This window comes from Papilio machaon, chromosome 9 (assembly GCF_912999745.1).
Source record: "Papilio machaon chromosome 9, ilPapMach1.1, whole genome shotgun sequence".
Classification (NCBI taxonomy): domain Eukaryota; kingdom Metazoa; phylum Arthropoda; class Insecta; order Lepidoptera; family Papilionidae; genus Papilio; species Papilio machaon.
Window position 1 is genome coordinate 5,193,969 of NC_059994.1, and position 17,525 is coordinate 5,211,493.

The 17,525-nt window shown below is 31.5% G+C and overlaps 1 protein-coding gene across 1 annotated transcript in view; it reads left to right on the forward strand.

Moving 5' to 3' along the window:
- LOC106711863 overlaps positions 1-17,525 on the forward strand; it is a 76,656-nt gene that overhangs the window by 53,507 nt on the left and 5,624 nt on the right. The window contains exon 3 of the mRNA XM_045679478.1: positions 16,853-16,940. Within this exon, the coding sequence (XP_045535434.1) occupies positions 16,853-16,940 (88 nt within the window). The remainder of the gene's footprint in view (positions 1-16,852; positions 16,941-17,525) is intronic.

Genomic DNA, 17,525 nt, shown 5'->3' on the forward strand with positions numbered 1-17,525 from the left:
TATATTAGATGTATATTTACACACTTACAAAGGAAAGTAGAACATACTACACAAAATGACTTTTATTAAAAAAAATCCAATGATCAATTAGTTAACCATTTCATGGCTCGTCGGATAGAAATTTCAGTCAGTCAGATAGCATTTTCTTGTCGTTGTCTACCTTCATTTTTATGATTATCAGCTTTTAAATCCGATCTACATTCAGAAAATTAACAATTATTTTACGCATTGTTCGAAAAGTTTTGCTAATTGGTAGCTTAAAATTTGGAACAAGACATTTGTGTCTCATTATTTTCGTTTACACAAAAAGGGATACTTAACTCAGCGTGTTTCCTTTTTTTAGTTGAACAGAAATTAAGGGAGCACCGTTAGTAGGGATGAAAAAAATGACGTTTAATGACATAAGTAAAAAAAAAGCTTTAGATATTCGAAACAAAAATGAGAGACTTTAGTTGTAAAGCTTTATTTTTGTAAGTTTTGTATAATTTCAATTTCTCTGTATACATTTACATGACTTCTGTTCCTTTTAATTTCACTGAATCTATTTCAATAAAAAAGGTGCATGTAGAAATAAACTAATTAAATAACGGCTTAATAAAGAAAGGAAATAGAATACTAAAAAAACTTATCTGCTTACCTTCGTAGACAACGACTACGATGTAGGCGGATGCAGAGACGGCGTAGTCGTCGTAGCGAGATTAATGCTGCACTGTAACAACAACATTGTTATTTTAATTAGAAATGTCTGATTTTACATTTCTATAAAAATAATATGTCTAACATTTATAGAATTATTTATTGTCCAAAATTTTCTTTCTGTATTAATTTCTTTCTTGCAAACATAATTTATGAAGTTGAATTAAATTATCTCAGTGGTATGAGCGATGATTTTCTTTCTCCTTAAAACTGTAAATTCTTGACATCAGCTTTCCACTATATATATTTCAAAAAATAAATATTGAATGCAACCAAAATCTTTTATTTTAAAAACAATCAGTTCTATCATAATCCGTTAACTAATTTTCCTTGAAAGAGTCACACCTCCATTCAATCATTTGTCAGAATCATATCTACTCGTATAAAATTATTGGGTATGTCCTGTAGCGAAACAAAACAGATGTTAGAAACGACGTCGGTTTGTTATTTCCATGAAACAAAACGTATTAGAATGAATTTTTAATTTGTAGACACAGAAAACGTGACGTATACGTTACCGTGCTTGGGCATAACAACCAACTTTTAATCGACTTACGTATTTGTGCGAGGGTCAGTCGTTGTTTCACAATTGTTCGTCGCGACCAGAGAATTGAACTCAAATTAACTTTTCAGAAACCTGTTTTATTTGACGAACAGAATTGTAGTTACTAGATTAATTTTTCAGAAAATTATCGCGTAACGTTGATTTTGAAGTCATCTCGATGGCCGTCCAAAAAGAACCAACCAAAAATAAAATCACAGTTCTTATACGGGTTTGTTTAACTTTACCAAAAATTTTCGATTAATCAAGAGGGCGGCAACGATTCATACTTGTATTTCTAAAGTACTTGTATTGTTTCATCATTCGTGAAAACTTTCCCAAACCATAATATATCTTTTATTAAATAAATTGTATTAAACTAAAAATAAATTATTAAAGTCAGTAAACAGTTTCATCTTAATTATATATTCTAGTTGTGAAAAGTGGCGTAATGGCGAGGCCTGCAATAAGACGGCCTCCACGCCGTCACTTCTTTACAACATCAAGTGACGGCCACGATAGTTACATAATTTTGTCGTCTTACATTTTAAAGCACAATTTTAATAATCGTGCTCACTTTTGACCTATTTCATTAATCTGATTTCTCATTTACTAAAAATCAGTAGAAGTGTAATTTTATTAAATTTGTGTCGAAAAAAAATCCAACTCTTTTATTTAAATAATTTGAAACTTGTTTATTTAACAACATCAATAGATTTTTAGCTACGATAAAGGATTTAAGAATGTTGATTTGTAGCGCTCTGAATTTTCATACACGTAGTCAAAGTTATTGTAAGTTATAATGTTCATAGACTAATCTCACTTTTGCAGTTCTCGACAAACTTTGCACTTACATTGAGTATAGTCAAAGAGACTTTAATGGGAAAGTATCGGGCGTGTAAAATGCGTATTTTATGTTTTTCATCTCCTTTTCTCAGCACCGTTTAATGTACACAGATTTTTACTAAAAATATATATAAGTGGGATAAAAGATGAAGTCGTTTATAAGTTCTACAATAGTTCTATGTATAGAAACAGACTTAATGTCAAATTTAATTCCTACATTAATAAGCTCTTGAACAGTTGTCACATATTGTCAAACGTTTCCCCGTTTAAGGAACTAGCTAAATGTATTGTGTTATTATTCTGCGCTTCGTGATTTCGCAGACAACTTCCTGCACGTGTGCGCGCCAACTTAATAAAGTAGCTTTATATTTAATTCTTATTCATGGCTATGATTTTATACTTATGTTCAGATTGATTCATCAAATGTATTTAATATATACAAATCATTAGTATTTGAATTAAAAAAACAAACAGACAACTAATAGTGCGGAGTCTTGCTACAAGTTTAATATGTTATCTGTTGCTCAGAGTAAATTCATAGAGGATCTTCTTTGTAAGTCAGTCACTTTATGAATTTTTATAAGTAAAACAAAATATTACTATTATAATGAAAACAGTTAAAATGTAAATCTCGAAATAGAAACAGGAAAAAGCAAAAAATAATTACAAGTCTTCCTTTACAATTTCACTGGACTAACAATTCTGTCTTATGTATGTAACTTTTAATTACACAAAAAGTACGGACATTTCTACATGCGAAGAGCCATCTACGGTACAGTGGCTACGCATCGTAGAGAGTGTCTACGATGCTACGAGCACAGTGTATGTGTGTACACGATTACGAAAACAATACCTGACTGGTCTCGTTACCATTCACTCTGACAACTCGTTATTTTTACTATCATAATATTATTCCCTTTTTTCTCTCTTATTCACCATTTATTAAGCAAATTTGAATATTTTTTTCTAATATCCACCATCTAAATATGATTTATCTTTGTAACAGGTAATTTAATATCCTTTTAGTAGTTTAAATCCAGTTTTTTAATTGCAATTATTTTAGGAATAGATGCAGAAATAACAATAGTTTATTTAATAGATTTTTTTAAAATTTTAACGATAATTTTTTCTCTATGCGATGGAGACCCTAAACAAAAATAATCTAGTATTTATAAAACTATACCACCATAAGGGGTTTACCTACAATTTTATTAAAGCCTTTTGTTTGCATGTTCTAAAGCGTTATATAGGAGTGAAAATACACACTAAAGGATTATTTTCATATGCACGAAAGTGTCGCGTATCTATTTATTTTTTGGAATATATCCTGTGTATACTTCCAGCATCACAACCGAAATTCGTTATACTTTCACTGTTCTTTAAAACTTTTTGTATTGTATACATAAGGAACATAGTTATTAAATATGAACGAACGTCAGAGATTCAGATCTTGAAAAGAAACAGTACAGAGAAACGCACTATCCAATCTAGCATGTATATTCTAGTGGCAAACAGTTATCATACGCCGAGTCCTTTGACGCACCGACTGTACCCGCAACGTATTTGATTTGATACGATCATGTTTTCAAACTAAATATTGTTTTATTATTACTACTCTTGAGGTATACATACTAGATAAATGTACAGTCGATGTCACAAAATGAACAATCTTAAATTATTAGTAAATTCAGATTAAACTAAATTTAATTTTTACATGTGAAATTTTGAACCAAGTAATTTATTATGGGAAAAATAAAATACAAAGTCCCCTTTTATTTCCTCGTATTTACTTTTATTTCAACATATTAACAAAAGTGGAAATTACGAAAATATAATTTATAAAATAAAATATGCATTTATCTGAGCAAAACAATACTAAGATTAGAATAACAATATCAGAATTTGTATTTTAATTCGATGAGAGGAAGGTAAGACATCTCCGGCGAATGCAGTGGATAATGAAATGATGCTTATCCGGATTGAGTCGATCCATGTAATCTCCTAAGTTGCTTGAATTCTTAACTAGACGATTGGGTTTTATAACAAGTTTGTACGAAACAAATACTATTGCATATTTTGTTTTGCCTCAAATACGAGTATAATCGAAGAACGACATGTTTATATCATATCTTGAGTAATTGACGAGATATCTTCAGGTGTTATTTCAAAATGTGCATTTTATGTAATATAGCTATTCAGTCGTTCGTTTTAGTAAGTATTAAAAAAAGCAAGCGTTAGATTTGATTTTCCTCCTTAAAGTTTTAAATGTGCAGTTAAAGCTAAATATGTAAGAATTCTGTCAAGTGAAGAAACACAGAAAATAAATACGGATAAGTGCGATATTGGTATTCATGAATTTACCCGAAGCGATTTCCGAGTTCTTGAGATAGTGATCGTAAAGCTTTTCAAACTGTTGGTTTGATTAAACTGTTTGCAATTTAAATTTAAGTCCTTGTCGTTTCCTTAATAATTATTTAATTACTATTTGCATTTTGATCGAAAAATCACTGTAAGATACATTATTTTTATATGGCTTTTATTTTTTACGGCTTCAACTACATTATCGCCACAATAAGGATATGCTAGAGTCTAATTCAATTCTAAATTGAATTACAAAAAACATATGAAAACATAACATAGGTTTCATGTCTTCATTCATTCTAAATGTTTACAAAAAGCTGCATAAATAAAGAAATTTTTAAATAAATTGATTATACTTTTTTAAAATTAAAAACCGTTTCTTTAAAAAAGAAAATAAGACATTATAAATCTTCTTTTTATTTTTCTAAATTGTCAAAAATGGCTTCAAATATTTTTTGAAATATTACATTAATTTTTCGTATCGAAATTAAGTTCCGACTAGGTGATTAAGTGGAGGTCCAATTAATTAGAGAGCTGTTGAAAAATGAAATTATTTCAAAATTTAAGGTAAAAATGATAACCATAATTTTGGAGTTATTTAAAATGACTTATTGGTTTGTTATCCAAATCTTAAAAAGTAACATTGATTTACTTTAAATTCAAAATTAGTGAGCATTATAAAGTGTAAAATATTACACTAACTTAAAGTAGCACTTAGCTCTTCTTTGGTGTAGTTAAAAAATAGTAGACAATTCAGTTTAACAGCTTTCCTCTGACTGCACTTTCGGGCGGCGGTTCAAAGAATAGCACTTTGTGAAAATTTGGGAAGCAGCGTCTCTTCAACGTGAAAAGCTTGAGTCTCTAAATTAAAACATGTCAAGTTACCGAGCAACTAGTACTCAGTTTAAGCATTAAAAAGGGTGCATTGTTCTTTTTACCTGTTATAATCTTTCTTGCCCTTATTTGAATTTTTAATATAATATTTACAATTGATTGATCAGAATCGTCTTTTATTATTTATTGTATTCTATTTTTGCTTTGTTATTAACACAGTATATTCGATTGAAGATCGTCGATGGCTCAGGCGTTAAGCACTTGACTAGCAATCTGCAGATCCTGGGTTCGAATCCCGCCATGTACCGTGTTTTTCGATTTTCTATTAGCATATTATGTGCATGTATCCGACGTTTTTACTGTGAAGGAAAACACCGTGATGCAAACTGCATATATCTGAGAAGAAATTCAATGATATGAGAAGTCAACCAACCCGCAAAGGGCCAGCGTGGTTGACTATGGCCTAGTCACCCCTAATTTAAGGTAGGCTCCGAGCCCCTCAGTGGGACGTATAGTGAGCTGATGATGATATTCAATTAGGAATTGGTTATGACTATGGTCAATGGATATAAAAAAGTAATTAGGCTATCCTCATTTGCAGTTACATTAATTCATAGGAATACCTTGTAATTATTACTCGTGTATAGGAATAAGCTAAATTATACTTTGTGCTCTTTCACCATCTTTAAATTCGTAATTTACCATCAAAATACGCAATGCAAGATTAACAACTTGTTTATTTCCTAAAAGTTGCTTAAACTATGTATTTCATGGAAGAATAAAAGTTAATTAAAGAGCTTGTCAAATTTACCGGAGTAAAATTGCTTCAAATGAAAGCTTCTCGGGATTTGTTTAACTTACATAACTTCAAAAGTGAACAACTTTATACTTACACTAAAGTTATCTTCTTTAGTTGCGTTATAGGTAGTATAATAAAGTTATACAAATAAAAATCACTAATAATTTTTTGTTCGTCATCAATTTTCGTTAATTTCATCAAATTTCGATGAAGAACGTAATTTGTGAATTTGATATCCAAACAAACAATAAAAAGGAAACTGTAAATTCTTAAACACATGCTAACCATAATTTTCCTCCCTTAAGGAAACAATAAAGTTTGACTACTGTTGAATAGATTGTACGTTTTACTCTTAAAACTAAAATTATTAATATATTTTAGTCTTAAAATTGTCATCAATCTTGTATTCATTTATTTACTTATTTACTGTATAATACAGAATATTAAACGTAATAACAAAATATGTAATAAAAAAATAATAGTGTACGGGCTACAGAATTCCATGATTATCATTGTTAAAAGTGATATTAAAAAGCGGTTTTTAATAAATCAAGGTTCCTTACAATAATAATGATTTTGTTTTGTTTTAGAATCGAAAGAAACTTAATATAGTTGTTTTAACAGTACAACAGATGTATTAGTTAATTCAAGATTAACTGCGCTACTTTCCTGTTTATAGACACCAGCTCGCGGCGGAGAGGCTATTAAAACTTTGGAATATTTCGCGGGAACTGTTTAAAATCCACAAACATAAACCCGAACGGATTCTTTCCTTACAGGCCCGAAGCCCGCTCGTAAGTGGCTCGTTTCAAAGTGGTGTAAAACAAGCATATCGTAAGCTCGCGCGGCGCATGTGCTCTCGTTAAAAAATAAAAACTCCTTTAACCTCCATGATTTTCTTCTCTTTATTTTCAAAAAAGGACTTAAATGAACTGAATTTATGATTTTGTCAAATTATTCTTTGGTAGTACGAGTATAGTAGGTTTGTATAACTTCTTTAAAGTTAGTACTTCTTCTAGAATTGTTTATGAGTTTTGGGAACGACTCAGTTATGAGTTATTTGAAAGATAATCGTTTGAGTCTTCTTTAGCTATCTTACAAGAACCCTGTAGTTGGAACAAAATTGGATGACTTGTTCAAGTTAAAACTTGTAAATGAGACATTTCATGTAGAGACTCCAAGAAGTTTTTGCGGCGATATTTTTGGGAGATAGTGATAATAATTTTTGGGCTAGGTATACTTGTAATTTTTAGCAATAGACTTACCGTTTTCTCTTTTCAATACTAAATACTTAAATAGATGGTTTTATTTGGTTTGCTATCGATTACATAAAAAATATTGGATTCACCCACAATACCGTCATAATGGAAGAGTTTTCATATAAAGAGTATCAAAATAAAATAACTATGAATATACAGGGTATCAAAATATGGTGTGATAGAAATTTGCATAAAGAGATAAGAACCATCAAAGGATTGCTTGCGGAGTGGTTCACCTGGAGAACATATTTAAGTTTTCATGAAGTGAGGAAATGGAAAATAAATTGGATTTGAATAAGTATCTTAAAACTATACAAGATCTCTTTACTTTGTTTCGTTGTAGGTTTAAAAGGATTCACATAATAATTTACCGCGGGATGATAGAGAATTGCTAACAATTATTCTCTTTGCTGTTTTCTATCAGGAAATGCCTTAGTAATTATGATTAAGCCTTTAATGTTTCTTTGTGTCTTATTCTGCGTTTCAATTATAATATGAGGAATTGCAAAGTAAAACACTAGTTATTAAGGTAATTTTGAAGATATATATTACTTTTAGTTCCCCACGAGTATTTATATTGGTGAATTGGTACCAGCATGAAACTATCAACATATATGTATCGAGGGCGGCTATGATGATTATGTACATCAATGCTTAGTGAAACTTTTATCTTTTAAACATAAATAAATGTACATATATACATGATGAACATAAGGCGATACATTTAAAGTAGGTATTAGTTTTGCATGAGATATTTAATAAAGATCAAGTTTTGATACAAAGAGGAAAATGTATTAACACGGCAACTTCAGCCGGCGCGCCCGATGAGAAGTTTCAAACATTTTCAGCGGAACTTTTCTATATGCGAAACGGTATTGAAAGCTCACACAGAGATTAGCGTGCGCCGTGAAAATGAACGCTTAAGGATTACTCCCGCGCGAGTGTGAAGTTGTCTTGTTATAATGCGACCATTGTGCACTTTGCTATGAAAAATTTCTGCAAAAGCGAGAAACGCGCAAACCTGGAATATTTCCGTTACCTGATGCCGACGATACGAGTTGTCGCGAAATGTTCGTAACATTTAATTATGCAGATGCATTTCGCTTTCTGACACTCTTTTTTAACGTTCATCTACACTCTTTTAAAGGGAATTTAAAAACGATTAAAATTATAGTCATTTATCAGGATGTGAGTCAAAGACTATCTAATTTATTTGGATATAGACACTACACAATAAGAGGTAAGCCTATTTCACATTTACCAACAAGTTAATGGAGTGTTAAGAATTTTTTTTTATCAATAATTCTTATACATATATGCGACATATTCAAGACGTAAATATTAACAAGTTTCTGTTATTTTATTTTTAGCACATTTCCGCTAAATATTAACATTCTGTCTCCGTATTGACGTGTTTACGTCGGAAGCGATTTGCATTTATACATACTTAATAATGGAAAGTACGTTGAGTTCTATATCTTGCGACATGATAATTTATGTGCATTAAACTTAATTTAATTTAATTTAATTAATGTCATAACTTATTACAAATATCATCTCCATTAGTTAAATATTATTTACAACTATTAATGAAGTCCGTTAGACTTTTCAAAATCAGGTCGAGAGAAGAAAGCACACTTTATCACAATGTTTACAGTATTGTGCTATATTTTACTAAGAAACTAATACTGTTTGAGATTTGGGCTTTTTATATTAGGTTGAACTTATTTATAAAAGTGTTTTAGTAAATTCTATTTTATACTAAAATAATAAGAACTTTTTATTTCGTCGGAATATTATTGTAGGTATTTCCACGCTATCTATTACAAAAATATTTTTTAAATCATACATTACATAATATTAGGACAAGGTAGAAAGCTTGGAGACCCCCCTTAAAGCACCTCTTTTTGCTAGTAATAATTACATTCTGTCTTTCTTAAAAATATTAATCCACAATATTATTCCGATATAAGTGTAATTATTGCAACGTCTTGGAGTTGTGAAATTTTCTTAATATTTACTTATGCTTAGGGAATAAGTTTATTTCAACACAAACATCTAATAACAAATAATCTAAACATTTGTTGAGGTGTTAACATCGAACACGTCAATGAAGACGAGCCACACTAGGGGCTAACTAGATCTTTGAGCATAGTTTGGGCTACGGTTTGATCGTATTTGCACTCTGCTCACTAGTTAGACTTCCATTTGTCGATAGCTTCTTTGTGTTTCAGATTTCAAACTTGCTAACTAGCGGAATGTCACTGGATTGTGCAATTTAATTGATTAATTCAAGTTTGGTGTGAGATGAAGGTTGTAAAAAAATACTGACAAACTGACGACTGAAAACTGAACGCATGCTGTATGTAATTTTACTTCTTACTAATGTTATAAATGCGAATGTTTGGATGGATGGATGTTTATTTGAAGGTATCTCCAGAACGGTTCAACGGATCTCGATGAAATTTGGCATCGATGTAGATCATAGTCTGGAAGAACACATAGGCTACTTGTTATGTTTTTTTTTAATTACGCTCGGAGGAATAAATTTTAGTAATAGATCATAAGCTAATAATTTTATTATTTTTAAAGTAATCCTTCATAAAGCACAGCAAAAAAACAATTTATGGTTATTTTTCAGACAATGTTACTATGCAGGGAGCATGTTTTGACACAAACTGGTTATAAAACTGACCTTTTCATTTGAAATTTATACCGTTAAAATTTTTATAGAGTGTTTTGGGTCTTATGGTATTGACAAAATTACCTATTAAATTTCTACGCATAACTTGTTGTAACATTGCGTTATTATTTATAATATTATTCAACGGTGAATTAAAAAAGCCTAGATGTTTGCAATTACCACACAAATTTAACGGATGATAGTTTGGAACTGTTTTAGCTGAGATATTCAGAGAACCCAATAACGAAGGATTTCTTAATAAATTACTTCGAGTATTTATTGCTGTTGCTTCATTCGAAGAATAACGTCTTCTTGAAGGAATATGTTCCATTGGAGAATGATTTTCATCTTTCGTTTGCTTTATCTCAAGCTTTTTATTTAACAATTCTTTTATATCATTTTCATTTATAGAAGGGATTTGTTTTTTAATTGATGTCAAAACATCAGGAACTGTTTTTTCTATATTAACATCGTTATTAAATGCCATAGTTTTCTTACTTTGTATTAGTTTAGGTTGACTTTCAATGCTTGATAAATCGACAAACCCACTACTCATATATTGCTCATATGCCGGGTCATTATTTTCATTTGAATCTACAATGACAGGAGTTCTTAATTTGTGCTCTTTTTCTTGTTCTGGTTTGTTTTTATCTATTTTGTTTTTTATCTCGTGTAATATTTTCTTTAAGACATTTTTATTGTTTGTTGAGTTTAAAATTCTTTGTATATTTCTTTCGATTAAACTTTTTTCTTGATCAACATTTATTTCAGATTCTTTGCTCTTATTTACAGTTTTAAAATTATTTGCATAAATTGTTGAATTTGGCTGTAATGTCATATTATAAGTTTCATTTGGCACCAATTTTAAATATATAACGTTTGAATCATTCATTAATTTTGTACGAGCGTTATTTTCGGATTCTCTGTATTTTATATTTTCCTGTATAGGTTTAGTATCCGTTTGTGCAATCAACTTGTCTATCAAAGCGGACAATGCTTCAGAAGTTGCCGATGTTTCCCAAGCAAAACAATTCGATAGTGAAAAAATTAAAAGGAAACCTGGAAAGAAAATGTGAGAAAGGAAAGTTAATAGACACTTTAAAAAAATTAAAATTAACATTATAAAAAAAAATGCCTTACACCATATTGATCTCATGTCGACTGCCGAAATGAAATAAAACGATATTTTCTTATTACCACAATCTCTGCGAATTAACTCCTGTCACGCGTGTTAACTACGGCATTAATTAAGAGCAAAATTAGTAACACTTTGCAACAACACGTAAAATACTTAAAAAAAGAAAAAAATGAAAAAGGGTAAAAAATAAAACTTTGAACATGGCATTTTATGAAAAATTGTAAATAGTCTTTACTGTACGGAATCAACTATAGCAGGCAATAATAACGAATACAAATAACCACAGGGGGTTATCTAAATCTTTCAACAATTTTAAAGCATTTCAATTAACAGTTTTAATTCACACGAAAACATTTTACAAGTAAACGAAAACTGAAAAAAGCAATCTTGGTTAGCGTTGCCTTGGACGGCATCGGCATCAAGTAAACAGCCCGGCTCGTCCTGCATTTCAATCGACTCTATTTGTATTTTATTGGAGACGACTCGGTCCGCGGCGACACAAACCGAAGCTTTATGTTTTATTGAGTTCTTCTATGAGGCTCACTCAATAATGGACTTTGATATTAACAACGCTGCAGTTTAATTACTTCTTCCGTTCGCTTGTATTGTTCGAGATTGTTTTTTGGTTCCGTTGTTATTAAGTGTTGTGTAGTTGAAAACAGCATAAATATTTTAATAGAAATCGTGTCCTTCATTGCATCAAACTGAAATTTAAATTAGCTGTTAGAATGTGACAAATCTATATATATAAAAGAAAGTCGTGTTAGTTACACTATTTATAACTCAAGAACGGCTGAATCGATTTGACTGAAAATTGGTGGGCAGGTAGCTTAGAACCAGGAAACGGACATAGGATAATTTTTACCCCGTTTTCTATTTTTTATTCCGCGCGGACGGAGTCGCGGGTAAAAGCTAGTATTATATAATATCTAAGCATTTGGATTAAATTTAAATTGTCTAAAACAGCTCTTATCGTAGCCAACATGTTGACGAATAGTTATTTTAGAGTCGCGGCCGGCGGAATAATTGAGGTGTACATTTTCACTTTGTTCCGTTCCAATCGATTAAAATCGCTGTACCTCTTGTACTGCATGTCCAGTGTTTACTAAACGATTTGAACAGTTGGACGGTTTGCGCAGCCGAGCGCACAATTTTTTGTATGCGCTTCAGTGTTTCATATTCATAAAGTATTACGAAAAGTTTGCGCCTTTTTGGATTTATTACGTACTGGTGCACGATACCTAAGTTCATTGAATAAAAGGAGACGTATCTATTAAATACAAAAGTGATTCAGATTCAAAAAAACTAATTTACTTTAATAAAATTTGTGGTAACATTTTGAGAGATTATTGTATGTAAATAAAAAGTAATTGATTATGTTGTTTTCAATCGTCCCCGTCTCGATTAGTTATTCAAGATATTAATCGTAACGCAAACTTGGCTCTTTAACGTCTAAACATTTAAAGTCTCGTGGCAATTTAAAATATATTGGCTACTGGGTCTCGCGACTCGTCGGTACATTTTACGACCAACTAATAAAATTTTTATCGTGTAACAGTAAAGAAGCAATCAGTCCGCTGGATATTGGCTGGCAGGGCCCGTAAACACGTGCACTTTTATGTACGTCCGCTGTTCCCACCATCTCAACATTTCGACGTTCTTAAGATTAGCGTTCCTTTATATGTCATTTATGTATAACTGGAAAACGAATCTTAATTGAAGACATTGAAGATTCTTAGTTGGGTTACTTACAATAGTTTGACAAAATTGTCTGAAATCGCAACACTGTCTGAACGCATTCACAGTTTCGATATAATTTATGACATTACAATGACATAATTGTATTATAATAACAATAAATGATACTGTTGCTAGGTCAGTAAGCGGTGCACAAATACGATGGGTCCTTGTACCAAATACGCGGCGCTATGCAATGGGCAGCGAGGCTGATATCCCGCGGACGGGCGCGCCGGCACGCACACTGCACTCCGTTTGACCAGGACTTATCCACGTATACTAATATGTTTACTCCTCTCCTACATCTCTGTCAATACACAGTTATATCTCATAACCGACTTGTTTTATTATTATATATTGTAAAATGAATTATTGAAATATAAACCCAACAGTGACGTGGTTACTGCGATATTCTCTAAATTTTTAAATGTAATTTCAACATGTTTCAGACAATAAATATATTTGATTGTAATTTTTTTCAGTGTTTTTTTCTTATTTAAGATTTAAACAATAGCACTTTCTTGGAATTGAAATTATCAATTTTATGGCATTTTATATAGCTTCAAGGTGCCATTTTGACAAATAAAGTTAAAAGGTGTAGATTAATCTATATATATATAAAAGAAAGACGTGTTAGTTACAATATTTATAACTCAAGAACGGCTGAATCGATTTGACTGAAAATTGGTGGGCAGGTAGCTTAGAACCAGGAAACGGACATAGGATATTTTTACCCCGTTTTCTATATTTTATTACGCGCGGACGGAGTCTTGGGTAAAAGCTAGCTAGCTGTGACATGTTTCTCTGAACAGGAGTTAAAGCCCTTGTGAAGCCCCTTTAAATGTTATTAGATTTATGAAAGCCAATTAAAAGTATTTTTGCGAATGTATTCTAAGAAAAGTGTCTGGCTGACTGACGACTTATTACTCTCTGCAAAACTTTAGTCTGCGCAGATCCCATACCATATGCATATTATTTGATAAGTGGAGAGGTTTTATTACGAGCCAGACGGACGCGGCTAAGTACTGGAGCATTTCACGCCGTCTACGATATACGACTGAAATTATAATACACTTACCTTAGCGAATACTTTTAATATGGAAGCTTTATGATATTCCACTTCTCGTTGGCATTGTACTTTTCGCGTGTAATTTAGAATTTGTAGTGATAAAAGTGAGGATATTTATTTTTTAGAATTTTCATATGCTTCAATTTGCTGACAGTTTTGAAAATTGTCTTACAGAAATTAACCAGTAGATAAACATATTTTTTCTTTTACATAAAAGATAATAACCCTAAAGTACTTAATTAAGGTAAGAGGTAAGTATTAAGGTTCTAAATTTGAATGAAATAAATTTATTTCATTTTCAAAATATACAAGATAAATAATTAAATTATTATTTTATTTATTCACGTTAAATATTCTTGTAAACTTCTCATGGTAATTAGAAAAATATTCGCTTAGCAATTCATTAGCATTTTCAATATGTCAACCGTAAGTAAAGAAAACAATGTTCCTGGTTGAAAAGAAAAAAGCGAGCACAATGCTCCGCGTTGCTGTACAAGAAGAAATTAGCTGCCAATTTCATCGACACACTATTATAAGTTAGGCCATTGTTTTAACGTTTTTAAAACTCGTATGAAGTTGGATTAGACGTACTGTATTTGCATTTGTTTAATTTTCATATTATATCGAACAATTGTGCTCGTGAAAACATTTTTCAAATATTAAAAACAATTAAAAAAATTCTTCTTTTTATAAAATTTTCATTGAATTGGAATATATTGAACGATAGTTGTGCTGCTTAACCAAACTAATAATATAATGTGAGGAATCAAATATTGCTATTTTTAATGTACAAAATAAAACAAATCTTCACAAATTGTAATAAAAGTTTTCTTTAATGACCTACTTTATCAGACGTTAAATATGTAGGTCAAATTTCTCTAAACTCTCTCACAAACATCAACAAAATTTACAGTAAATATTCACGAAGGTTCGAATTCAATAGCACGTATTCGTCTACTCAGATTCAATGTAACTCCAAAGTATGTATTAGCTTCGGGTGGCATGTTAGCAGACGCGATGTCACGCATCGCAAAAATCCAAGTAATTCCTACAACGAAATCGTGTTGGAAATTCCTATATTCAAATCTCGGGTGGCGGTGACACAAACGTTTGATTTAAGTTGGCATTAGAACCGAATATGACAAATGTTTTTATTTGATTCATTTTGTTGATATAGTACAAATTCTTGTGTCAAAGATGATGTGTCCATTTGACCCATCTCAACTAATATACATATCATCATACTAAGTCTTTATGTACTGGTGTCGGATATCAAAACACTTTTAAAAGTTATCAATATTTTAAAATTTACTTTTCTTTGAAGGTCCAATCCCATATATTATAAATGATCATTTGAATATTTCATCAATGCAAAAGGTTTTGACAGCGACAAATAAAATTGCAGTGTGTTTAATGAATGTTTGATGACCAAATCATCAAAACGACCGACACACTCAGAGATGCGTAATGTAATAAAGATCGCGGACGCACCGCTTTGATGGATCAGCCATCGTTTTTACCATAGCTATTAATTTCATAAATAATTAATACGTCACATTCGGAACGGACGATGGGGCGAGTGGAAATACATTCGACAAATTGACTGAATACCGCAATCGGGGAATGGCTAAATACCTGCTAATGATAGACCGATTAAAGCTTTCAATGACATGTCTGTATCATCACGATTTATAATATTTTTTGACACTTTTTACAATCATTACCTTAAGTATGTGTTTTTAATTGTGATTGGACTCAATTTGAATCCAACGTTTTATGTAATTCGCACCGTTCATTTTCTTTCTATTATTGTGTAACATAAAGGTTAGTAATACAAGTATAATTGACTTGCTTGTGGTGGCAACCCCATGCAGGTTTCCGCTTACATCAAAGATATATTATATTTTCTCCACTTGCTACACACTTAATTTTCTTTAATTTAGTCAGTCCATCAAATTGATTACTTACTGAACTTACACAATTTATAACATATCAATGAGCAAATAAATTCTGCATTTAACGAACGTATAATATACGCCTTTTTAACCGTCAGTTTGCACTGCTGAAACACTTGTCCAAAAACATATCATTATCGATGACTATATGTTTTTATACAAATATTTCGGGAATGGAAACTCACGTAAATTACGCAATGTGCGTGCAACACGCGCGACCCTCGCTAATCAAACCTCATTACGTGTATTGACTCACCACTCTCAGTTACAATCATTTCTGTTGGCATTCTAGTAATCATATTTGTCATCGTTCGACGTACGTTGCACGCTTCACGTCAGTTCAGCCAAATTTTAGCTCATGCATTGCTCATACAATAAATTATTTCAACGCTCCTAAGTCTAATTGATATGTAAATAATTTAGTGATTAAAAAAATAGATTAAATAACTTCGTTACAATGATATGGCAAGAGTGGGTAAAAAAATTATAAGAGAGGGCAATAAAAGCCAAACATAAATCATGTTCACATAATATAACTACGCAATTATTAGATCAGTGTACATTGTCAAAATCAACGCAAATAAATTAACTTTCAAGTGTGATATTATTACAATGAAGTTTACAAAGTGTTATCAACATTTTGCCAAATGAAATAGACGGATAAATTTTAATCGAATCGTTTTGTGGGCGCACGGCAAAATTTGTACAAACAAATTAACGTTAGGTGCAAATGGAAAATTGTACAATAGAGAAATATGCATTTTAAATTTTAAACTTTTATTAATAATTATTGATTTATTTACAATTTGGCGATGTAAATGTTTAAATTCATATCTAAACTAGAAATACTACTGCTGCGACCTCGTTTTCGAGTTTTGCTTGAAGTATCTAAATTCAATCTAACAACAATTTGACTTTTTTTATTTCTTTTCAGTATGAGACGAAGCGTGACCACGAACTAGTCCCAGTTGCACCCTACCCGGGAGGGTCCCCAACTAGTCGGAGCTTACTTTGGATTGCGCGTTAGTTACCTGTTATTTCATAAGTTTATTTTAATTCCCTATAAACACTATAAACATAGACTAACCATTCACAGAGACTAAAAGAGAATTGAGAGGTGCTTTTAAATATTTCGTACAAAGTAAAAATTTGATAAAGTTTAATTTGCAAAACGAAACGGGTCCGAGTTGGGGCAACAAAAACTATTAATGCAGCCTCTCACGGCCCGCTGGGCTGTCGGTGCGTTTCGTTTGATAATTTCCGAGCGCGGGCGGGCTTTAATCAAATGAACCACTGCCCGCCTTAGGCCACTCCAGCCGCCCGAGGGCACAATAAAATTTGTTCCTCGATTATCGCACTGGAAAGACTATCTGGTTCAGTTGTGAGGCCTTTATGGCTCTTTTCTCGCATAACCAAATTGTTAGAAACCAATTTGAAAAACAACATGGTTTTTTTCACCAGTTATGGATACAAATAAAGCTATTTTAGCAAAGGCATCTAAAAGGGGAAAAAATACAGAAGAAATTATAAAGTATGTGATGGCGCCCGTAAATGATCCTTGATAGGCACACGACATATTGGCAATCGCCTCCGATGGTGGTATGTTG